The sequence below is a fragment of the Micromys minutus genome, assembly GCF_963924665.1.
Source record: "Micromys minutus genome assembly, chromosome: 31".
Classification (NCBI taxonomy): domain Eukaryota; kingdom Metazoa; phylum Chordata; class Mammalia; order Rodentia; family Muridae; genus Micromys; species Micromys minutus.
The window spans coordinates 14,490,702-14,514,456 of NC_137966.1; the positions used below are offsets into that span (position 1 = coordinate 14,490,702).

Genomic DNA, 23,755 nt, shown 5'->3' on the forward strand with positions numbered 1-23,755 from the left:
CTTGACCACCTGGGATAGAAGTCCCTTGGAATCCCACCAGCAAACCACATGGGTGATTTTGGATAACCTGGAATTGAGGTGGATCAGCTACCTTCCCTTACCCCTTCCTCACTCTTTATCTTGCTTAAGTGGTCCAAGACTTCACAGACCTGCCTTCCCCAGTCCTTAGTGCCAGCAGACTTACCCTCAAATATGGCGATAGGACTCTTAAGGCCAGGTGGCAGTGGCACAAGTCTTGGCAGAAACAGTTCAAGACTTTACAACGCCCAGCTAGGCATTCATGTCATGTGAGTTATTAAGGAGAGCTGGGGTGTCTGGCTGCTTCCACTCTTGCTGGGGTTCTTTCTCTTTCCAGGCTCTACTGAGAAACCCTAGAGCTCTCACCATAGACCTGATTTTCAGCTTTCCCAGTAGCTGGGAAAAGGGGGCACCTCCAGGAAGGCTCAGAACATAACCTTAAGGAGAGTTAGTACTTTAGGGCATGGGGTACCCCTTGAGGTCTCTATATTCTTCCTCCAGTCCCGCAGGACTTCATAGCTACTTAAAATACATCTCTTTCATCTTAGAGCGCTCATTCCAAAACATATCTAACACTGGTGATTCTCATTAATCCGGGCTTGTCCAGGCACTTGGCTGAGGGGTTTCAAATATGAGCGGGAATACTGCTGCTTTTAGAGATTGTTCAAGGTCCCTAGCACTACCCTTAGCACACAAACGGTCCTCCACGACTCAAAGAGCCTCCTTCTCAGAAATCTCAAACAGATACACACAAACATGCACATACGCAGGCACGCTCCCGCGCGCGCGCACACACACACACACACACACACACACACACACACACACGTTCCAGTCTAGAGACAGTGTACACCTTGGTGAGTGAATGCACCCCACCCCTGGCTCAAATTTAGAGTCTTGGCCAATTTTCCAAAGAGTTGAGGTTACCAAGTGGGCGCAGCTCCTTTAAGGGCAGGGGGCGTGTGCGGGTCGCTCCTCCCCTCCTCGCCCGTCCTCCCTCCTTAAAGGGGCCGTGCCTCTGGGACGGCAAAGTGAAGCTGGTGGAGAGTGCCTGATCTGGCCACTGCCAGGGGCCGGCAGGACGGCGCACCATGTACACTCTCACCAAGGGGCCCAGCAAGCTGGTCGCACAGCGCCGCACAGGTGCGCAGGGAGGGCGGGCAGGCGGGACGTCCTGACCGCTGGCCCTAGGCGGCTGACAGCGCCCTCCGCCCCGGCCCGCAGGTCCCACACAGCAGCAGGTGGAGAGCAGGCTTGGCGAGCTCCTGAAATGCCGGCAGCCCGTGCCGCCGACCGCGCTACCCGCGCGCGAGCAGCCCTCGGCACAGTCTCAGGGACCCTGGCCCCTTGCAAGGTGAGCGGGGCCGCTGGGCACGAGGGTGACCTTGGAGAAGGTTGATGGGGACCACGCGTTCTGGCGGGCAGGGGGCGGGGCGCAGGCAGCTCGCGCACTTCTGCTCGCCGGCTTCTTCTGGGCCCAGCTGGCTTGCGTGGACCCTGGTGGCCACGTGGGGCCTTGCGGACTTCTGACGGTTCCCGCCTGTCAAGGACCGCAAGTACCCAAGACCGAGGGACCTGGCGACTTTGGGCCGCTAACCTGGACCCCTTGGGAAGTGGTCTAGGTCAAAGTTAGGGAAAGTTGCCCAAGGCCCTGGCCCTCAAGGACTTCAGGCCCTGTCCTTGTAGAGCAGAAGAAGCGCACGTGTCCCCCGCTGGTCTTATCATGTCCTTGCCCTTCACTAACACTCTGGGGCACTGGAACCCTCCTCTCCAGCAGTTGCCGGAGCTTGTGGGTCCCAACAGTTTCCTGATTTTCCTAACCCGCAATGTGCCCAGGGAAGTTCAGTCCCAGCTACTTTGGATTTTAGCCAGAATGACCTGGAAGTGATCCCACTTTATCAAGGCTGAACCTTTTACTTCGTTGGCTCAATTTACAGTTTGCTATATAGGTAGACTTCGCTCCTGGTCTCTGCAGGCATGTAGTCTCCTGGGCTCACCTCTACTCTGGAGGAGGTGGCATGTGAATGGGTTAAGGGTCTTAGGCCCTCAGAGAGAGCACAGGTTGAAGAAACAATCTCAAGGGAGGTCAAGAGGTAGACTAGCCTCAGCTGTGGAGTCAGTGTGGCTGGCTCCATCCTTCTAAGCTCTCAGCTATGGGGCTGCAGAAGCTATAGGTGGGAGATGCCTGTGTTTCCCCTAGGGGGCATCCTGATGACATCGGTTTATGTCCTTATTGGACTTATGTCTCTGGGAGGACTCTGTGGTGCAGATGTGTAACCACAAAGTGGTCACCCAGACAGGGAGGCTGGAGCTGGAGTTGCCTTGGTGACCAGCCTGTCTCTTTACCTGGGAAACCACCTTTTTAAGTCCTCATTGTTGGGGGACAACAAGGACAGATGTGTGGCAATATTGGGGGGCCAGTGTCCAGGAGGAGAACAAGGTAGTAACATTTCTCCAGAACGCTAAGTTGCGAGGGCCACTCCACTGCACATTTACTCTAAACAGGCTCCAGTAAGCTAAACTGACGTGAAAGACAGGTAGAGCATCTGAGCCTGAGGCTGATTTCCTGTCCTTCTGAGTTCTGGGAACTAAGAACATAGGACAAGGTGCCTTCCCTACTTCCTCTGAGGCTGCCCTCTCCTGGTCCCTGGGCTGGGAATTCCCATCTCCAATAGGACCTCCATGTAATTCTACATCTAGCCCTGTGTCTTTTCCAGGCCGCCCTCCACAGTCACGCATGTCCACCAGCTTCCCTGTCTTGTCTTCCCTGGCGCCTTTCCTCTCCAACTGCCATCTCCTTCTGACCAGCTCTAGCAGGAGGGAACACAGAAGGCGCCGGGCAAAATCTTGAAGCTTTCAACCCACTAAATGGCCAGTTATGGTAGTCAAGCCTGTGCTTCTAACATATTCTTTTCTCCTGGCAAGAGACAGATAGGAGGGCTGGAGAGATGGCTCAGTGGTTAAGAGCACTGGCTGCTCTTCCAGAGGTTCTGAGCTCAATTCCCAGCAACCACATGGTGGCTCACAGCCATCCGCAACAAGATCTGATGCTCTCTTCTGGTGTGTCTGAGGGCAGCAACAGTGTACTCGTACATGAAATAAATAAATATTTAAAGAGAGAGAGAGATGGGAGAGACTTGAGATGATACCATGTGATCATCTGCCCCACCACTGGGCAAAAAAGACTTGTGGCAGAGACAGCGTTCTAAGCACTGGGGACAGAATACTGCTAAATCTTGAACATTTGGATTTTTAGTCTCCATGTCCTTCACTGTGTGGCACAGGCAGGGACATTCTTCTCCCTGGCTGGAAGATGAGTGACAGTCACCTTGAAGGGGCAGTAGAGTACATGGGAGGAGGTGTATGGGGCACTTATTGCCTGGTACGGCAGCAGGCAATAGCTCTAGGAGTGGGTACAGGTGCACTCTGGGATTAGTGCCCTTTCCCCTACAGAGCCTTGTCTTATATAACCATGGCCTCTAAGCAGAGGCTGGGCAGGGCTTAGCTCTGGGTGTGCAGCCCTTGCCCTCTGGGGCCCCATTCCAGTTCCAGGGCCACTACCTTAATTCACTTCTATTCACAGCCCTTGTCTGGGATTTCCTCCTTTTTTTTTTTTTTTTTTTTTTTAAGAATCAATGTAAACCACAGGTAGGTGTATAGTAGTACACCTGGAATGGTACTTAGGAAGATTTCTGTGAGCCTAGAACCTGCCTCAACAAAACAAAAACATAAAACGACTCAATGTCCAATCCTGATGCTTTCTCTGAGCTTTAAACCTTTTCGGGTGGAGGTGGTTGCAGGCAAGGGTGGAGTGATTTCCATTAAGAATGCCTTTATGCCCTCTAGTTCACCAAAGGGGAAAACAAGACCAAAAGACAAAAACCACAGGTACCCAGTGGGTTTGGGAGGAGTCCTGCCTCCTCTGGTCTCCACTGGCACATCTAAGATTTTCTGTAGCCACCAGACCCAGCCAGCCCTGGGGCTGGCAGGACCCTGTGCCCCTCAAGACCCTCCTCTTTATTTTAGTGCCCCTCTCACCTGAGGAGGAACCCAGAGCGGCGTGGGGCACCTGAGCCCAGGAAGGCGAGCAGGCCTGCCGGGACCGCGAGTGCCTGGCGGAGTGGCAGGTGCAGCCCAGGACTCCGGCTCCCACCTCCTACTGTAGGTGCGGCCCCATTCCCTCCGTGGCCCCACCCCAGGCTTCCTAAGCACAGGGCTTGGTCAGTTGCCGCCAGTCAACAGGGATGGCACATTCCTGCCCTGCCCTGGGCCTGCCTGGCCTCACCTGGATATAGAGCACAGCACAGGGCTATGGGGTGGGGGGTGGGGCATCTCATTCAAGTTGCCCCTTTTCTCTTGCCTTGAGGAGTGGGTCAGGCTTAAGGTCATGTTTGTCCCACTCAGAGACTGCACATCTTTGTGCTCGTCTCCCTGGGGCCCGGGAGCAGCCAGGGAGAGGGAAGGGTAAATGCTGGTCCATCCTTGTTTGGTCTGGTTTCCAACAGTGGGGGTGTCTTTGAGGTGTGTGGGATCTGTGGGACTTCTCTAGAAGGGGTGTGTGTGTGTGTGCTTGATGGGTGGGGCAGGCATAAAGTTCTGATTGTGTTGGGGTCTGACCCAGGCTGCCGGAAGCCTGCCTGGGGGAGAGTGAGAATGCAGAGGAGTTGTCTCTGGGACCCCCAGCTGAAGGTCTGGATACAGAGCTGGGCTCTTTCTGACTTGCAATCACTCACCTTCCCTGGACCCAGAGCTACACAGCTGAGCAGCAGGAAGCTCAGGGTCTGCAAGCAGAGAGGCTTTGTACCGAAGCAGCTAAGGGCAGCTGTTCTGGTTAAGGAAGGCTCTAGTTTGGGTCTGGGCCTGTGCAGGTGCAGTGGGTATGAAGGCCACTCTTGAACCCTGCATAGTAGCTCTTGGACATGGCTGGTGCCAACTGTATCTGTCTCCTACCCTCCCACAGTCCGGGGCCAAGGCTTGTGTTCAATCGAGTGAACGGCCGGCGGCCCCTCACCACCTCCCCATCTCTCGAGGGGACCCAAGAGACCTACACAGTGGCCCACGAGGAGAACGTCCGATTCGTGTCCGAAGGTAGTAAGGGACCAGGGGGTGTGCCTCAGGCCACAGAATCCCAGTAGTGTGGACCTGACTCTTCCCTGTCCTTCCCCACTATAGCCTGACTCTTAACAGTTCAGGGGTCAGACTTTTCCTTGGTTCTGTCCATCCCTTGAGCTGGGCTGGAGTCCAAGGTGGCCCCCAGGCTCTGGGGTGGGAGGGATAGCAGGGGCCCCGTTCATTCTAACTGTCCTTTCCACTCCCCGCAGCCTGGCAGCAGGTGGAACGGCAGCTGGACGGCAGCCCTGCCGATGAGAGTGGCCCACGGCCAGTGCAGTATGTGGAGAGCAGTCCTGACCCCCGGCTACAGAGTGAGCCTTCCCCCATCCCCTGAATCCCCAAAGATTCCTCTACACCAGCTAGCCCCAGGTAGTCGGGGAAGGAGGTCTTGGGCTAAGACTTCCCCATTTTCCTTTGAGTGCTAAGCGTGGAGTCTGGGTTGGTGGTGGTGGGGGGTCTGTGGCCAGCTTGGTACTTGAAACAGCATCACTGTCGGGCATTTGTTCTACCCACAGACTTTGTACCTATTGACCTGGACGAGTGGTGGGCACAGCAGTTCCTGGCCAAAATCACCAACTGTTCCTAACAGCTGTCCGGGAAGGAATGCTGCCATAGTGGACCCTTTGCCATAAGAGGACCACGGTATGCTGGTCCACCTTGTGGCCTGGCTGGGTACTGGCCACACCTGAAGTGCCAACATACGGACTTTTGCACCTGTTGTGCCCTTGGCTTGGCTGTCCCAAGCTGCCAGAGCCAGGGGCCAAACCTGTCTAACCTCAGTCCTGCTCACTGTGCCCAAGGACCAGCCACTGGGGCTGGCAGGGAGGAGTTCAGGCTAATAAAGTTGAAAAGCTGCCCTTTTGTGTGTCGGTGATTGGTGAGTGCTGGGGGACGTGTGTCAGGGTCACATTTCGACTTCTAGTTCTCAGTCGCAGCCTCTAGCTTCCCCCTAACACTTTGTGATACTCAGAATTGAACTGAGGGTCTCACACCGGCTAGGTATCTATCTGTTCTACTACTGACCTACTGATCTACATCTTCAGCCTTCCGCTTACTACGACTTCCTGCTCGTCTTTTGAAACAGCATCTCAGTGTGTAATCCTGGCTTACCTGTAATTTACTATGTAGATTAGGCTAGCCTTGAGTCCACAGAGACCCACTTGCCTCTGCCTCCTAAGTGCTGGGAATAAAGACATGTGCCACCAGCTTGGAACTTTCCATCCTCTTGCCTCCCCAGTAGTTAGGATTATGGGCTGGCTTTAGAATCTCCTCCTAGTCACGTCTTCTCTTTACCCTTGGGCTAGCAGGAGTTAAGCTTTGTCCAGCTCTCTCTGTTTTTATTTTTGAGACAGGTAGCTGGCACAGAGCGCTGGGATTAAAGGCATGCCCCACCATGCTGGGCTAACAGGGTGATGGTGCCCTTGACCAGCTCACTTTGGAAATAATGTAGTCTCAAGCTGTCCCATTTGAATCCACTACCTCTTTTTCTCCACAATCGACAGACACCAAAGTCAGACCCCAATACCTAGGTGATACTGGCGAGAGGGGTAGGAATAGGTTTGTTTTCTCTGCCAATTAAAGAATTAAAAGGCAGAAATCTTGGTGATACCTGAGAAATCAAGGTCCCTTCTTGGGAATCTTCAATTTCATTAATAAAAGGATTTTAAAGGTCAGGCAGGAGGATCTCTGAGTCCAAGGCCAGGCTGGTACCACGCCGTGAGTTCCAGGACATCCAGGACTACACAGATGTTAAAGAGACAGAAAAAGACAAGAAAGAGAATGGTCACAAGCAAGCTCAAGGACAAAACCAGACCGAAATAGAAGTTCTAGAATTTATTAGCCTTTAAACCCTCGGCAGGCAACTATAAATGTTTAAACTGCCTTGGGGAAAGGAAAAGAAGGAAGAACAAAAGCTTTGCTCTTACAGATAAGGTCAGCCACCTTGCAGAAGGCACCTGAAGAGAGTGGCTGGACCAGGCTTTTAATTCCTGAACTGCAGAGGCTGAGGCTGTGAGTTCAAAGCCATCCCGGTCTACATAGCAAGTTCTAGGGCAGCCAGGATTACATAGATTCGGTCTTAAAAAAAAAAAAAAAAAAAAAGTTGAAAGAGCAAGGAACCCAGTGCATTAGTTAATAGGATTAACCCTTATGGGAGGAGACAAGAGCCTGTCTCCACTTGGTGGCAGAGTTCATTCTTCCCTAGACGGCAGGTCCTACTCAAGTCGGTAGACCTGGCCACAGTATACTGGGGAAAACGTCTCAAAGGTCCTGGGTATGTGTTGAACCTGTGGTGACTGTAGTTATCGGAGTTCCTGGATGCTGATCAGGTACTTCTACAGTTAGAAAGCAGAGATGAGGCCCAGCCTGGGTGGACCGTGGATGTGGACAGGTCTCTGCATGACCTTTCTGGTTCACATACATTAAAACGGTTCAGCTCTCAAACAGACAAACAAAACCCAACCAAAGACGGAGGCCTCAGACAGGGTCAGCGACCACGCCTACTTAGCTCAGCCTGTTAGGCCACGGCACTATACTGGGCGTGGCCGCAGAGGCCCAAGCAGGAGGCCACTGCAGTGGAAGTGGCCAGGGCGAGTCCATGCAAGACATGGGGTCTTTTAGGTGACCGGGAGCGACGCAGCCTCGGGAGTTTTGTGCGTCGCCGCGGCGGCGACGGAAGTGACGCGCGTTGCCAGGCGGCTGTTGCTAGGCGCCATGCTGCGTGTTTTGCGTAAGACAGCGTCAGCTGAGGCGGGAAGCGCGAGCTGTAGCGCCATGGCCGGAGGTAGCGGCGCGCGCGATGCGCGCGGTCGTCAGGTCTCACGTCCCGGGAGTCCCGGGTCCGCGATCCCCGCTGCGTCACTGACTGGACCTCATGCAGAAGCCCGTCCCACGGGCAGAGGTGGAGGGTCGCAGCGCGTTGCCCAAGACCGATGCTCGGGCGGCGTCCCTTCTCCTTCAGCTTGGCAGCACCCTTTCCTCAACGTATTCAGACACTTCAGGGTGGATGAGTGGAAACGGTCCAGCAAAGAGGGAGATGTGGCTGTGGTGACGGTACTAACCGCGGGAGTCCTTGCTGCTCCTGAGAAATCTCCCAGTGGGCACTGTGACTGTCCTCCAGCCTTGCGCGGTTTGCAGCTAGCTCCTCTCTTTCTAGGACAAGGTCCTGAAGAGCACCGTGTATCGTATCCGTGGGTCTGTATCTGCCAGCAACTACATCCAGCTCCCCAGAACTAGCACCCAGTCTCTGGGGCTGACTGGGCGGTACCTGTATATGCTTTTCCGGCCCCTGCCCACCAAGCACTTTGTCATCCACCTGGACGTGTCCACTGAGGTGCCCAGCTTGGAAGGAGGGCTGGGTATTTCTTGATGCTCTCCCCCCCCCCCCATAATCTCCATCTAATGGCCTTGCTCTGCCTCATAGGACGGCCAAGTCATCCGTGTGTCTTTCTCCAACCTCTTTAAGGAGTTTAAGTCCTCTGCAACATGGCTTCAGTTCCCCCTTGTCTTCGAGACTAAGACACCCAGGAGAGGTGGTGACACCTGGTCCAGGAGGGACAGCTTGAATGAAGGCCTAGACCGGGATGGTACAGGCCCAACTGGGCTTGTGCTTCTGTGTGGCCCTGAGGACAGTTGGGGGGATGGGGCTGAGGGTTGCAACAAAATGGTAGGTGGCTGACCTTGCACCTGTCCTGCAGACCTGGCAGGTATAGCTCCTCGTACCCGCTGGACCTGCCTGCAGCTGGATCTGCGTGACATCCTGATGCTCTACCTGAACCGGCACTATAGCCACCTCAAGAGCATCAGGCTGTGTGCCAACCTGCTAGTCAGAAACCTCTACACCAGTGATCTGTGCTTTGACCCTGGTGAGGCCCACACTTCATCCCCATCCCAGTCAGAAGGCTAGAACCCTCCCGCTAGCTGGCAGATGAGAACCGCTCACCAATTTCACAGGAGAGCCATGCACCAGAGCTCCCAGTTCCAGGAAGAGCATTGGGGTGGGCTAGTGGAGTGGCAGATACATGGTATTGCATTTTGCCTGGGATGGGAAAGGCTAGGACAAATGTCCCTTGATGTAGAACAGCCCTAATTATTGTAGCTGTCACTGTCACTGAGGCCCGGCGTGCAAAGTTGTCTGTCAACCCTATGCCTCGAGAAATGGCCTTCCCGGTGCCAAAAGGGGAGAACTGGTGTGACCATTACATCTACATTCGGTGAGCAGCTCTGGACCTCAGGTGGTAAGGGGCCAGGTGGCCTTCAGGCCCCAGATACTGATTTTGCTTCTACCTGTGTTTGCCACCCATGAGGTTTCCAAGTGACGGTTCAAAGGCGCCTGATAAGCAGGTTGAGAAGAGCTGTTCCCCTCCTGAGGCAGGTGGGTTGTGGTTCTACGGGGTGCATAGAACCTGGTGGGAACAGTTTCAGGGCATCTTGGATGGGGATCAGTAGCATGGGGACTATAGGTAGTATATCTGGAGGTAAACAGAGAAGGGCCTAGCTGGTGGTCCTCTGAGGTTCTAAAATCATATTTACGATCTATGTGGGGGCTGGAGAGATGGCTGAGCGGTTTAGAGCATTAACTGTTCTTCCAGAGGTCCTGAGTTCAAATCCCAGCAACCACATGGTGGCTCACAACCATCCGTAATGAGATCTGATGCCCTCTTCTGGTGTGTCTGAAGACAGCTACAGTAGTACACTCATATTAAGTAAATAAATGAATCTTATCTTAAGAAAATCTGTGCAAAGGGCAACTGATCCCCAAGCTTTCTTGTTGGGAGAGGATCTGCTAGGGTCTAGGGTAGAATGATGGCAGCATTTATGGTATAGCATCTATAGGATAGGTGAGGGGAGCCACCTGTTCCTCTCTGCACCTTGGCATTCTCACGGGCCTCTTGCTCCACTCTGGTTCTTTGCTCTGTTCTAGTCTTCCTGGGGCATGTGTCACAGCGTCTGCCTCATCCAGTGGTCTCCGGCAAACCTTCACTGAGCAGTAGGTCCCCTGTGGCCCAGACATCTAGCCCTGCATTGGTGAGTGCACTTGGGAAAGGGCTGAGGACCAGTGTCCCTAAGGTACTAATGGCGCATGTCCCATTACAGCCGTGCCAGGTCCTTTCAGCACCCAGATGCCATCCAGAGGTCAGCCTGACCTACAGGTATCCAGAAGTCTCCAGTGTAAGTGCCTCCATCATGCATGGCCAGAGTTCTTCAGCCTATGACCAGGCTACTGCTGCGCACATGGTGGTCAGTGGGAGACATGTCAAATCATCTGGAGTACCCATGGCCCTTGAGGACATTGGCCCCTGCAAGGTGAGTGCCCTTCTGAAGGCATGTGGGCATTAGTGAGATGAAGGTGTGCCTATCCTGAGCTTCCCGGGATGTATTCAGGCCTCTACTCCTCCATGCATTTAGAGACCTTGCTGATGATGGGTTTGTTCCTGTTGCCAATTCTAAGGGTCACTGCACTGCAGGTAGTCAGTCAAAGGACAGGACCTGGGGTTTCTGCAGAGTTTAGCACTGCAGCCAGAAGACATCTTCTAGCAGGAGCTCCCCGTACCCCTAGTTGTTTTTTTTTTTTTTTTTCTGCGAGGCAGCAGAGGTAGGACACTTGCAGGGGATACAGTGGCTTCCTTGAGTCTCACTTTTGCGTTCTCCTATTTCAGCTCTTCCTCCCGGACCCAGTCCTGAGGCTCAAGGGAGTCATCGGATTTGGAGGTCACAGCACCCAATGGGTGAGGTTTCGAGGCAGTTTCCAGGCCAGTTTTCACTGGGTGGTGTGAGTGGGTTTTAGGGAAGGAAAGATTTCTAGTCCCGTCTTGGGCACTTTCTTTCCTATGGTCCTCCAGAAACCCTGCCCTGCTCACACCTTCTCATTCCTGTGGGCTAATGTGAGTCTTTGGGTCATGAGTGCCCCCTATTTACTAGGTAAGGTCTGCTAGGTAATGGCTGGATTAAAAGGGCTCTCAAAGACCCTGTGTATTCGTGTGTGTGTGTGTGTCTGTGTGGCATGTGCATTTCACATGTGTGCCAGACTCCCCTTCTAAGCAGCCAAGAGGGACCTGACTGGGTTCTGTGGGTGACTTTGGTCCTGGCCTTCATATGCTAGGCCCTGTGGACCAAAGATGGTGTGGCTGTTGTCTACCCCTGCCATGCAGTCATAATCGTCCTGCAGATCGACACTGGACAGCAGAGATTTTTCCTTGGCCACACCGACAAGGTACATGCCTGCTGGGTCAGGGTGGGGAGAGGCGAACCTGCAGGCCATGTTATATTCCGTTCTTTCTTATTATGTGTCTCCAGGTCTCTGCCCTGGCGCTTAATGACAATGATGCACTGCTGGCCTCAGCTCAGGTGCAGCCTCCCAGCATGGTGCGTCTCTGGGACTTCCAGACTGGGGAATGCCTGTCTCTCTTCAGAAGCCCACTGCACGCCATCTGCTCCCTCAGGTGCAGTAGCCTTGGGTCAGGGTAGCAGGGGAAGTGGGAGGTGCCAAGAAACTGCTGACCTCATCTTCCACACCTACAGCTTCTCTGGCAGTGGGGCCCTCCTCTGCGGTGTGGGCAAGGACAGACATGGGAGGACGGTAATGTGTCAATATGCCTGGCCCTGCTGCTTGGCTGGTGAGCTCCAGCCAGCCTTTGCTTGCTTCCTTGCTTTTTTGTTGTTTGTTTGCTGTTTGATTGTTTGGTTTTGTTGGTTTTTTTGAGACAGGGTTCTCTTCGTAGCCTTTGCTATCCTGAAACTCACTCTGTAGACCAGTCTGGCCTCGAACTCAGAGAAATCTGCCTGCCTCTGCCTCCTGAGTGCTGGGACTAAAAGTGTGTGCCACCACCCTTTGGCTTAGCCTTTGCTTTCTAAAACGCTTGCTTGCCTTTGCTTATTTCTGCCTATTAAAGTAGTACGTATGTCTTGCTTTAAGATGTGGGCTGGAGAGATGACTCAGTGGTTAAGAGCACTGGCTGTTTTTCCAGAGGCCTCTGGAGTTCATTTCCAAACATCAGCATGGACACTGTCTGTGACTCCAGTCTCAGGGGATCAAGTGCCCACTTCTGCCATCTCTTGGCACTGTGCACACTCGATGCACAGACGTACGTTTAGGCCGTCACTAATAAATACAGAAGCCTTTGAAGAAAAGACAATCAAGATGAACAAATGTGATGGCACATTTCTTTGTTCTGTTTGGCTTTGCTTTTAGTTTCTCTGTGTGGCTTTGGCTGTCCTGGAACTCTTGCTGTAGACCTGACTGGCCTTGAACTCACTGGGATCTGTCCGATTCTGCCTCTGGAGTGAGGGGTTTAAAGGCCTGTGCTACCACTGCCCAGCAGTGGCATATCTTGAGCCCTAGCACTGGAGAAACAGAGGCAGGTGGGCCATTTTCTATACCAGGCTGGTCTACACAGCAAGCTCCAGGCCAGTCAAGGCTACATACACTGCATCTGTACTTAAATGTTCAGTGTTGTCAGAGTTGTAGGCATTAGCTGCTCTGAATTGACCCATTGTTCAGTGTGGGTTACCCTTGGCTTCTTTTCCCCCCAGAATGCTGGGAATCCAATCGAGGGCCTTACATGTTAGCCAGTTGCCCTGCCACTGAGATATACCCCCAGCCTCAGCTAGGTTTTGTGTGTCTCTATAGACAGCTGCAGACTTGATATTTGGGGACTAATCTCTATCAGGGAAGAGCCTCTGCCTGTTGAGGGGCTGGGGGCTCAGCTTGTCCTTACAGGGCTGAGCTCACGCAGGGGTTGGTGTCTGCACCTGGAGTTCATTCTGCATTTGTTGCAGGTGGTGGTGGCGTGGGGCACAGACCAGGTGGCCCTTGGCGGTGAAGTAGTGGTTCTTGCAAAAGCGCATACTGACTTTGACGTTCAGACCTTCCGGATTGCCTGTTTTGATGAGACCAGGTGATGTGGCCAGGCTGTGTGGTCCTGGGACAGGGTTTGGGCCTTGAGCCCCTCTGCTCTACATTGCTTACCCCTCCATCCCTGCAGGATGGCATCATGTGGTCGGGGCAGCGTGCGGCTCTGGCGACTGCGGGGTGGTATCCTTCGGTCCTGTGCAGTGGACCTAGGGGAGTACTGTGCACTGGAGCTCACTGACCTTGCCTTTGCACAGGCGCTGGATGGCCACCGTGTGCCCTCGGCCGACATGCTGTGAGTCCCCCCCCCCCCCCCCCTGTTCTTACCCAGCTCACCCTTTACCCTGAGGACCCTGCCTCACTCCACCCTCCCTTTGCAGCTTTGTGTGCAGCCATAGTGGCCACATCCTGGAGATTGACTACCAGCGCATGGCTGTGCAGCACGTCCGCCGCTTGCTGCCCGCACAGTCCCCTGGTGTTCCCCTCACCGAGAAGCAGAGCTTCAGCACGGGTAGGTGGGCACCCATTCCTTGGGGAAGTGACGTCACATTGAGGTGCTGATGGCTGCCCTTTTCAGGCTCCGGCATTGCTATCAGTAGCCTTAGTGTCTCTACTGCCACGTGTGCTGTGGGCTCTGAGGATGGCTACCTGCGACTCTGGCCCCTGGACTTCTCCTCAGTGCTCCTAGAGGCCGGTGAGATTACAGACATCTGTCTGCCCTAGCTTGGGGAGAGCTGGCCCTGGCGCAGGGAAGGTTGGGACCCTCTGGTTTTGGTAGTACTCTTCTTGGGTTGGACAATGAGTTATGGGCTACCCTGAACCTGGATGCCTGGCAAAACCAGTGGTCTCCACAGGCTGCTTTCACAGGGGCTTTGGGGACAGTAACTAACGGGCATGATACTCTCATAACCCTAGAGACCTTGGCAGCAGAGGAACAAGTGGTCTGCGTCTTGGGTACCTCAGTGCACACATAGTGTGTGTGGCAGTGTGGTGTGAGCTTTCCTGGGGTGAGGAAAGCTTTCAAGCTTGCTGGGCCCCAGTGCCTGTTGACTCACCCTTCCCACAGAACACGATGGCCCTATCAGTTCCGTCTCCTTCAGTCCCGATGGCCTGCGTGTGCTGTCCACCACCACTTCAGGCCACCTGGGCTTCCTGGATGTCCCTTCCCGGGAGTATACTGTGTTAGCACGCTCCCACATGGCCCCAGTGCTGGCACTTTCTACAGAGCAGAACCGGGGACACATGGCCACTGTGTCCCTTGACCATACTGTCCGCATCTGGGACCTGGCTACCCTACAACAGGTGGGTAGTGGCAAAGGGGGATCCACAGGGAATTGGGTCTTTCCAGCCCAGTCTCTGGAATTTAGTATTAAAATCACATGGGGCACACTTGTCCCTTGTGTTTACTTGGCCCCTACCAACCCTTCACGGTGGCCTCTTTCCTCCAGCTGTATGACTTCTCATCCTCCGAGGACACCCCTTGTGCCGTTGCTTTTCACCCTACAATGCCAAACTTCTTCTGTGGCTTTAGCAGTGGGGCTGTACGTTCCTTCAGCTTGGAGAACTCAGGAGTTCTGGTAGAACACACGTGAGTGTTTCCAGGGGAGCAGGGCTACACAGACACCACCAGTGAATATGGAAGCTGACCAGCTCTGTGGGATCCCACCTGGGGAGGACCCTTTACAGGAAAACCAGTGCCATCATAAACCACTCCCAGGGCCAAAGTCAGTGAGTGTCCCATGTGTGGTGCAGGCGTCACCGAGGAGCCATCACCAGCCTGGTCATCACCCCTGACGGCAGATTCCTGTTCAGCTCCTGCTCTCAGGGTTCCCTAGTCCAGTACAGCTGTGCTGTCTCCCGATGCTGCGTCCTACGGGTGGCAGGTCAGGCTCCTAGCCACTCACGCTGGTTCCAAGGCACTGGGGAACTCTGTCTTGGTTAGCTTTCTATTGCTGTGATAAAGACCACGACCAAAAGCAAGCTGGGGAAGAGAGAGTTTATTTCACCTTACAGCTTCCAGTTCATCCAGGGAAGTCAGGGCAGGAATTTGAAGTTAGGAACCGAAGCGAAGGCCATAGAGGGGTGCTGCTTACTGACTTGATCCCCATGGCTTGCTCAGCCTGCTTTCCTTACACAACCCAGGACCACCTGTCCAGACGTGGCATTGCCAAATGGGCTGGGCCCTTCTACAACTGTCATTCTTGACTAATTCAAGAAAATGCTCCCTCAGATTTGCTTAGGTATTTTTCTTTCCAGATGTTTCTGACTTGTGTCAAGTTTAAAAAAAAAATCTAATCAGGGCATGGCTATCACCTCCACGCTCAGGGTCTGTGTGTGCTGTGTGCCTCCCGCCAAGGACGGGGTCTCTGAGCCCTCCTTACAAGCCAGGGGTCAGTAAGGGTCTGTGCCTATTCTGCCTCAAGGTTGGCGGCCTTGGCACTAGGAAAGCAATTGGGAGAGACCCATTGAAAGAGCGTGTATGCCTCCATTGCTTCTCCTTGATTTAGCTTGCCAAGCGGTCATGTGGTCACAGCCTGAATTATAAACTCTGTACAAGCTATAGAGGGCCAGTGTATGCTGCAGGGGAGATGGGCTTAAGTGTCTCACCACACCCACTGACCCCCTGCCCTGTGCTGCTACAGCCAACATGGTATGTCAGGATGGCCGCCCCAACCCCAATATTCTGGCAGTCAGCGGAGACAGCAGTCGGCTGGCCTTTGTGGGCCCCTCCAAGTGCATGGTGACAGTTGTGGAGACGGCCTCCTTTGATGAGGTGAGTGTGAGGCCTCCTATGCCTGTCTAGGTATAAAGTGTCCAGGCATAGGTAAGAGGCTATAGTTGCTCAGGAGCAATCCCGAGCCTATCCACAAAGCTGAAGGTCCTGACCTTACCATGTTCTTCAGAAGCTCACCTTCCTATGTGGGGGTTATGTCTGGGCACCCAGGTTGGCTCCTGAAGCTACTTCCCTAGCCTTGGGTGGTGCCTACTAACCCTGGATTAGAGCCTAGTGGTCACTTGTTCCCTAGCTGCTCCATGTTGATGTCAGCACCCTCAACCTGGCCAGCAACCACCTGGACTGGGCTGTGGCCGTCTGCTTCAGCCCTGGGAACTCGGGCCATCTGCTGGTGTCTACATCCTCTAACAAGGTTGTGGTACTGGATGCTGTGTCAGGACACACTATCCGGGAGGTGAGACACGGCAATACAGGCACTGGCCTGCCGACCCTTCCCTGTTCCTGCAGCCTTGCCCCTAGTGCCAGCTGCTCCACCACAAAGGGACATCTTTGAGAATGCTTCCTTCTAGTTGTCTAGTGTCCGCTCCAGAGCCTGCTCCTCCCTGGCTCTCAGTGAGGATGCCCGTTTGCTGCTGGCAGCCACTGGCCGGACCATTACAGTGTGGGATTATCCAACACAGGCCAACCCCAGCTGCCAGGTACGTGCTGTGGGCAGCAATGGGTTATGGCTCCCCATGGGTGGCTGAGGAGACCCTGGAGGAATATGTGAGGGAAGGCAGGGACTGGAAGGATGGAAGGTGATGTGTAGAACCCTCTGCTTGCTGAGGCCAAACGCTACGTGGGGATACTTAGATATTCAGTGCGCAGAATCCTGGGCATGCTCTGGGTCCCTGTATGTGGTACTTACTGCCCCTAGGTATACATTGGCCACTCAGAGCCTGTGCACGTTGTAGCCTTCACACCTGATCAGCTGCAGGTCATCAGTGTGGGAGATGCCATCTTTCTCTGGGATGTCCTGGCCACCCCTGAGAGGCAAGTATCTACCCTTTACCATCCGGGGCCCTTTGCTGGCTGGCCCCTGACATCTTCTCTTGTTCTCAGAGATGGAAGTGATCCTGAGGCACCCCCAGTGCATGAGGCCGGTGAGTGATCCAGACTTAGCTGGAAGAGGAGGACGTGGTTGTGTTAGCTGGTGTGGAGCTGACTGGGTTGGTGGTCGTGTTGCTCAAGTGGCACCATCTCCTCTCCTATGGTGACATCTGCCTGTCCCTGAGAGACATATCTGACATGCCCAGCCCTGACATGGTCTTTCTATCTCTAGGCTCTAGTGCAGGACAGCTGGAGGACCTGGCATCTGGGGCCAGTGGACTCCCTCGGCAGCAAGTGCCCATACCATCCCAGGCATCACCACCTCCACTGAGTACCCAGGACAGGCTCCTTGCGGGCAGCACTGGTAAGGGTTGGGGTCCTCTGCAGGTTTGGGTGTACATGGTCACAGCATGTGCCTGGGTGCTGGTTCTCAGTGGTACAGGCCAGGTAGCCGTTTTTCCTTTTATTCCTTTTTTGTTTCAAGACAGGCTCTCACTATATCTGTGTCCTAATTCCTATGTGGGAGCCATAGCCCATGGCTGCCCACGGCACGTACCTGGCAGCTGGGGTTGGCCTGTGCTGGATAATCCCACAATAATGGACTGGCCAGTGTCTGCCCACAGCAAATGAGCATGCTCACTGAGAGCCAGGGAGGAGCAGGCTCTGGAGGGAATATTATATATGTATATATATTTGTCTCACTTTCAAGACAGCTCTGGTTGTCCTGGAACTCAATATATAGACTAGGCTGGCCTCAAACTCACAGATATACTTGTCCCTACATCCCAAATGCTGGAATTAAAGGGCATGTATCACCAACTCTGGCTTTGACTTTTCCTCTTCTTCTTTGTCCGAAATCTAGGCACTTTTTCCACATCTGATGAGGAAGAACTCTGTGAGGGGAACCACGTTTCGGAGGCATTTCTCCAAGGCCAGGCCCCGACCCCACCTGTACTCGTGGAGAGGGAGGCCAGTGGATCTGGGGATGCTTCCCGGGAGGTTGCAAAGAGCCCTTGGACACATGCTGAGCTTTCCGGTCACCACAGCCAAATGGGTAAGCCAGCCAGTAGCCACAGGCAGGAACTGATGCCTCTGTCAGGCCAGTTTTGGGGGCTTGTAGTAATCGTTCCTGGATGAGTTGAGGTCACCTCCAGGACTCTGGGGATCCTGATATACCTGTGGTGGGTGGGACACAGCTCTCAGCCTAACAGTGATGGGGTGCTTTGTGTCTGGGGAGGGATCTCTGATTGTAGTAGTCAGTTCAGTGTCCTGAAGTCTCTTCTGTCAGGTGAATGGAGCCTTCGGAGTGGAAAGACTGGGCTCCCAACCCGCCCAGATTCCTACAAGCACTTCACAGCTCGATATAAGACCTCTACACGGGTTAAGGTTGGCAGCACACCACACTAGGGGTTTCTAAACACGGTCTTCACTGAAGGTGGCTCCTCTCATCCTTCCCCAGGGTGGCTCTCACTCCCTCCTGCCCACACCCATCCTCTGTCCTGTAGCATGTATACTCAGCTTTCTGGTTCTGCTGATCCTGCCTTTGTCTCTCACCACCAGTACTGCCACCCCTCTCTGGTCCCTCAATACTGTAGGAGCATCAAGTTCCTAGTTCCTGTGACTCCCATGGATCCCACCTATCTTCCTATCTATACCCCAGGTCCCTTACCTGATCACTCTTTGTGTATCTCCTAGCGGTTTACCAGTGTGTTTGGAGACCAGCTATGCTGGTTACCAGCTTTTCTGGATCTGCTTCTTTGTAGAGTGTCTCCTTCCTTCCTGTTGGCAGGGAGCAACTGCGACTGAAGGCCGTGGTGGGCTACAATGGGAATGGGCGGGCCAACATGGTCTGGAGACCTGACACAGGTAGGGTAGGTCCTCCACGGCAAATAAACACTGGATGTCAGTTGAAGCTTCTAGAGTGTAGGGCACTGGCACATGCCCTTGTTATGCCAAAGCTCATTGAGGTCTGACTGCCAGTGCTGATGGGATATTTCCTTTCCTACAGGCTTCTTTGCCTACACGTGTGGTCGCCTGGTAGTAGTGGAGGACCTGCATTCTGGCACCCAGAGGCACTGGCTTGGCCATCCTCAGGAGATCTCTACTCTGGCTCTCAACCAGGATGGCCAGGTGCATACCCTGTTGGTATCCAGGGCACAGTATATAGCAGAGCAGGCTCTAGTTCAGCATGAAGGGCACGTCCTAGCTAACCCTCTGTTCAGCAAGGGCAGGCATGGTAGCTGTCTCTACTGACCACTCACGCTTCTGCCTGCAGGTCTTGGCCTCTGCCTCCTGCTGTGGCAATACAGCTACCCGCTGCCAGATCCGAATCTGGGATGTTCCCAAGGGCCTCTGCCGACACCTCCTCTCCCACCATGACACAGCTGTACAAGCTCTGGCCTTCTCACCAGATGATGAGTTCCTTGTAACACTGGGTAGGTAGGCTTGGGTAAGCAGAGAGAAGGCAGACTTCTAGGAGCTCTGGTGGCTGGACTATGCCCGACATCCCTGTTATATGTCCCTAGGGGACTATGCTGACCGGAACCTTGCCCTGTGGAGCATGGCCACCTATGAACTCCTGTTATCCACTCGCCTCCTGGAGCCTGTGCATGGTTTGGCCTTTAACCCGTGGGATGCCAACGAGTTCATTTGTGTGGGCACAAGTGCCATTACCTTCTGGCTCCTGCAGCACCATGGGGCAGACGCCAGCTTCCAGGTACCGGGCTGCTGGCTGAAGTGTTATTTTATTTTACTGTATGTGCATTGGTGTCTGTCTCACCTGCATGTACATCTGCGTGAGGGTGCCCAGTCCCCTTGAACTGGAGTGTGGTTGCTGTGAATTGAACCTGGGTCTTCTGGAAAAGCAGCCAGTGCTCTTATCCACTGAGCCCATCTTTCTAACCCCAAGGTGTTCATGGGTAACTTTAAAGGATGTAATCTGGTTGCTTGAGGACGTCACGGACCCACAGCTACACTTGTACTTTGTCAGGTGCACCGAGAACCAGTCCCTGAGGAACTAGGGGCATCCGAATTGACCTCACTCTGCTATGGGGCCAGCCCTCTGCTCTACTGCGGCTCCAGCTCTGGCCAGGTCTGTGTCTGGGACACTAGCACTGGCCACTGCTTCCTGGCCTGGGAGGCTGATGACGGTGAGATTGGTGAGTGCCCAGCATCCTCTATTGCCCTCCGGATGTGCTGGCTGTTGCAGTGTGGGAAACGGGCGTTTCACACCCACCCTGTCTTCTAGGAATGCTGCTGTGCTCAGGCTCCAGACTGGTCAGTGGGAGTAACACAAGAAGGCTGCGCCTTTGGGCTGTGGGGGCTGTGCCAGAGCTTAGGCGCAAAGGCTCAAGTGCCAGGTGGGCTGCCATGGGCCTCTGTCCTGCGTCATTCCCCTGGGTTTTGGCTGCAAAGTCTCAAGTCCCTGATGGGTCCTGTAAGCACAGTTCTCAGTCGAGGGCTACCCTACCTATCATTAGTTGGGCCCCTCCTTGAGGACACACTCAGTCATAGCTGGCTTGTGTCTCCAGCTTCAAGACTCCTATCCCCTGTTCTCTTAGATCCAGTTCTGTCTTCATGGAGCGCGAGCTACCGCTGGATGGGGCTGTCGTTAGCGCTTGCTTTGACAGTGGCATGGACATGGGTGTGGTGGGCACCACAGCTGGCACGATCTGGTACGTCAGCTGGACAGAGGGCACTAGCACCCGCCTCATCAGTGGCCACAGGACCAAGGTGAGCTCACTGGGCTGTTAAGGAAGACAGGATTCCAGGCATTGTCTATACCTGTTCAGGGTCTGACTGACTGTGCAGTGTTTGTTTCTGTTTAAGTTTTACTTTCTTCTTCTTCTTCACTTTGCTTTTCTTTTTGTGTAACTTGTTAAAGAACCCACATCACCTCCTTAGCACTTCCCATAGGCTGGCTCTGCTGACATCATCAGGATCCTACTGTGGAGTCCTGGGGGCCCCACCAGGTTCCGGTTGGATCTGCTCATATGCAGTTGGAACTGGTCTGGATATTTCAGATGTGGTCAGGTCTAGGTAGGCCTGTCATTTGATAGGACCATCTGGATTTATTCATGCCCACTAGCCATGTGATAGACCGTGCCTATGGCTTTGTGTGGACTCCCTTCATTGTCCATCAGATTTCCAGGTTCATCCGGTCTCCCATTATTCAGTATGCTCTTCTGCCCACAGAAGTTTGGGTCTTGAGCCCTTAGCTGTGCTGGCAGTCCTGACTGCTTTCCAGCAGTTAGGGTAGACAGGCGGTCCAGGCCCATAGGCTGTGATACGAACCTCATGAGCCCAAGAGCTGACGATGGGACCCAGGACCCCTCAGCAACCCTAACCTTGGATTCTCTCCAAGAGATATGCATCTGTTCACACTGAATTTCATTGGTTCATGGCATCTGTGCCACCTGTCTCCAAAAATCCTGATTCTCTGCGGTGCCCGTGAGATACACATGCTTTCTCCATGAAGACATTAAACATCCTGAATAAAAAAAAACCACAAAGCCACTCAAGCTGTGAGCACTGGAGAAAGCCAAGTGGCTCGTGCTTTTTCTTTCAGTCTGTAGCCTGCCAGAGACACGAGGCCACGTGATAGACTTTAGGTTCTGTCAGCGTTTCCCGTGGTTTTCCAAGTCCCACCTGATGGGTTCATTCCGAAGTCTAGGGAGCAGCAAGTACCTCACATGGAGGTGGTTGGGTCAAGTTGGCTTGGGCAAAAGACAGTTAGTTGTTCCTGTGTGGGCAGCCTGGCCTGGAGATTTGAGTAGGCAAGGCCCAGGTGGGCATCCCCTCAACCACATGGGGTCCCACAGGTAAACGAAGTGGTCTTCAGCCCCAGTGAGTCTCACTGTGCCACCTGTGGTGAGGATGGGAGCGTGAGGGTGTGGTCTTTGGCCAGCATGGAGCTGGTGATCCAGTTTCAGGTGCTGAACCAGGTAAGTAGAGCAATCCGGGGGGAATCGGTCATGTGCTCTGCTCCCTCTGTCACCTTCCTGGGGGGATGCTGGTTTTCCCTTCTCCATGTGACACTAGAGCTGCCTCTGCCTTGCGTGGACGCCCCCATCCTGTGGACTCCCAGAGCAGCAGCAGGTGGTGGCAGGCTACAGCGACGGCACACTTCGAGTCTTCAGCATCTCGCATACTGCAATGGAACTCAAGATGCACCCCCACCGGACCGCTCTGACAGCCATTGCCTTCTCTACTGATGGTGAGGAGATGTGGCCACGGAGTGATGTGCCAACCTCATCTAGCCTGCACCACACTTCCAGGCCATGGGTTGGGCTCACAGAATGACATCATAGTCTCCATCTGGCACAGGTCAGACCATCCTGTCTGGCGATAAGGACGGACTTGTGGCTATAAGCCACCCCTGCACAGGAATGACATTCCGTGTGCTCAGTGACCACAGGGGGGCTCCAATTTCTGCTATCCAGAGCACGAGCAAAGAAGTAAGACAACCGAAGGTGATGATGGGGAAGGGTTTGGGGTGCTGTGGGCAGTCATCAGGTTCTCACATCCCTCATTTCTCCCAGTATGGAGACCTTGGGGTAGAGGGTATAGAACTGTGGCTGGCTGCAAGTGGGGACCAGCGGGTCAGCATCTGGGTCTCTGACTGGCTCCGGGACCGCTGTGAGCTCCTAGAATGGCTGAGCTTTCCTGCACCTGCTGTCTCAGAGGTAAGAAGAGCTCCACGGGCACATGGGTGGGAATTGAGGTCTGCACAACTCACACTGCTTTTCACAGGCTCCAGGCCTCCTGCCTCCCTCTCTGGCTGCCTTCTGCCCTTGGGATAGGTCAATAGTAGTGTGTGTGGGCCTTGGTGCACATGAAGAGGTAGTCTTCTACAGCCTCCGCCAAAAGCAGGTTTGTGCACTCACAGATACTGCATTGTGGGTGGGCATCCGGGACTGTGTGTCACAGAGTCATAAGGCCATGGAGCCTGGCCTGCGTCCCTAGGAGGAGACCTCAGTGTCACACTGTCTTCCTACAGGTGGTACAGAAGACACCTCTACCCTTCTTCGCCATGTCCTTGAGCCTGTCCCCAGGGCCTCAGCTCATGGTGGTTGGTTTTGCTGGTGAGTGCTGGTGGGCACACTGTTCTGGGGAGTGGTAAACTGGCTCAGCCACTCTTCACCTCTGTAAGGAGTGTGGAGACACAGCCACACAAGGAGGCCTACCTAAGGTCAAAGGCAAGGTGTAAGTCACCAGCAGTAGCATCTGCACTGGGGCAGAGAAAGGGCCGCTTTGACCACCCTTGGCCATATCAGGTTTGGGGAGGCGTAGATGTCATGGCCCTAATCCCCTCAGCAAGGTTTTCTCATGTCGGTACTCAGAGTACTGAGCCAGGCAGGGGACACAGGATTGGGAATCCGTCTGGATGCTACCTGGCCCTTACACCTTGCCATCTACCCACAGAATGTATGCTGAGGCTCCTGGACTGTGCATCAGGGAGTGCCCAGGACTTTGAAGGCCACGATGACTCAGTACACCTGTGTAGGTTCACCCCGTCTGGCAGACTGCTCTTCACAGCTGCCCACAATGAGATCCTGGTGTGGGAAGTCACCGGTCCCTGAGCTACTGCTAGGAACATAGGCAGAAAGCCAGACTGTGGATTGCTGTATGCAGAGCCAAGATGGCTGGGACAGGCTTCAGAACTGCATTGTTTGGAATGTGGGTGAAATCTGAAAAGATTTAAGGAGGCTGAAGGTGTGGCAAAATGGCTTAGAATCTGTGAAGCATGGATTTGATCCTAAGAACCACTTCTCCCACCCCCACCAAAGACTTGGCATACTGTGTTGTTTTTCACATGGACGTTGTAGTATTGTTTTTATTTTGTACATAAAAATAAATTAAAACTGGCATTTTTAATATTGATACATTGTTTTATTGTTCCATAAATTGTATCTCTGCATCACTTCTGGCCTGAGCTCACCCACAATCCAGTC

General features: G+C 53.9%; 2 protein-coding genes across 3 annotated transcripts; both read left to right on the plus strand.

Annotated features, from left to right (window-relative positions):
• The first annotated feature begins 1,036 nt into the window (after nt 1-1,036).
• MCRIP2 (MAPK regulated corepressor interacting protein 2) lies at nt 1,037-5,980 on the plus strand. Of its 2 annotated transcripts, XR_013975646.1 has the most exons (6): nt 1,043-1,161; nt 1,243-1,372; nt 4,045-4,179; nt 4,979-5,106; nt 5,340-5,441; nt 5,646-5,980. XR_013975646.1 is itself a non-coding variant. In XM_080942209.1 (5 exons), exons 1-5 carry the CDS (start codon nt 1,110-1,112, stop codon nt 5,714-5,716), a joined length of 483 nt encoding a protein of 160 aa, XP_080798335.1. In that variant the 5' UTR covers nt 1,037-1,109; the 3' UTR covers nt 5,717-5,980. The 2 variants fall into 2 exon arrangements, 1 of the variants encoding a protein (XP_080798335.1); XM_080942209.1 differs by lacking the exon at nt 4,045-4,179 and having other exon boundaries at nt 1,037-1,161.
• A 1,922-nt stretch (nt 5,981-7,902) lies between these two features.
• WDR90 (WD repeat domain 90) lies at nt 7,903-23,383 on the plus strand (the record flags this gene model as incomplete). Its single annotated transcript, XM_080942288.1, has 40 exons — nt 7,903-8,181; nt 8,285-8,461; nt 8,552-8,714; nt 8,826-8,993; nt 9,227-9,341; nt 9,435-9,502; nt 10,052-10,155; nt 10,225-10,434; nt 10,788-10,856; nt 11,231-11,341; nt 11,425-11,570; nt 11,650-11,707; nt 12,907-13,025; nt 13,113-13,274; nt 13,360-13,490; nt 13,557-13,673; nt 14,046-14,281; nt 14,428-14,567; nt 14,732-14,862; nt 15,622-15,752; nt 16,006-16,167; nt 16,283-16,411; nt 16,630-16,855; nt 17,035-17,166; nt 17,665-17,856; nt 18,091-18,188; nt 18,566-18,668; nt 18,811-18,932; nt 19,078-19,237; nt 19,328-19,518; nt 19,792-19,960; nt 20,050-20,161; nt 20,363-20,534; nt 21,623-21,745; nt 21,843-22,017; nt 22,128-22,258; nt 22,343-22,486; nt 22,554-22,673; nt 22,801-22,885; nt 23,226-23,383. 40 exons carry the CDS (start codon nt 7,903-7,905, stop codon nt 23,381-23,383), a joined length of 5,739 nt encoding a protein of 1,912 aa, XP_080798414.1.
• Nucleotides 23,384-23,755: the final 372 nt, after the last annotated feature.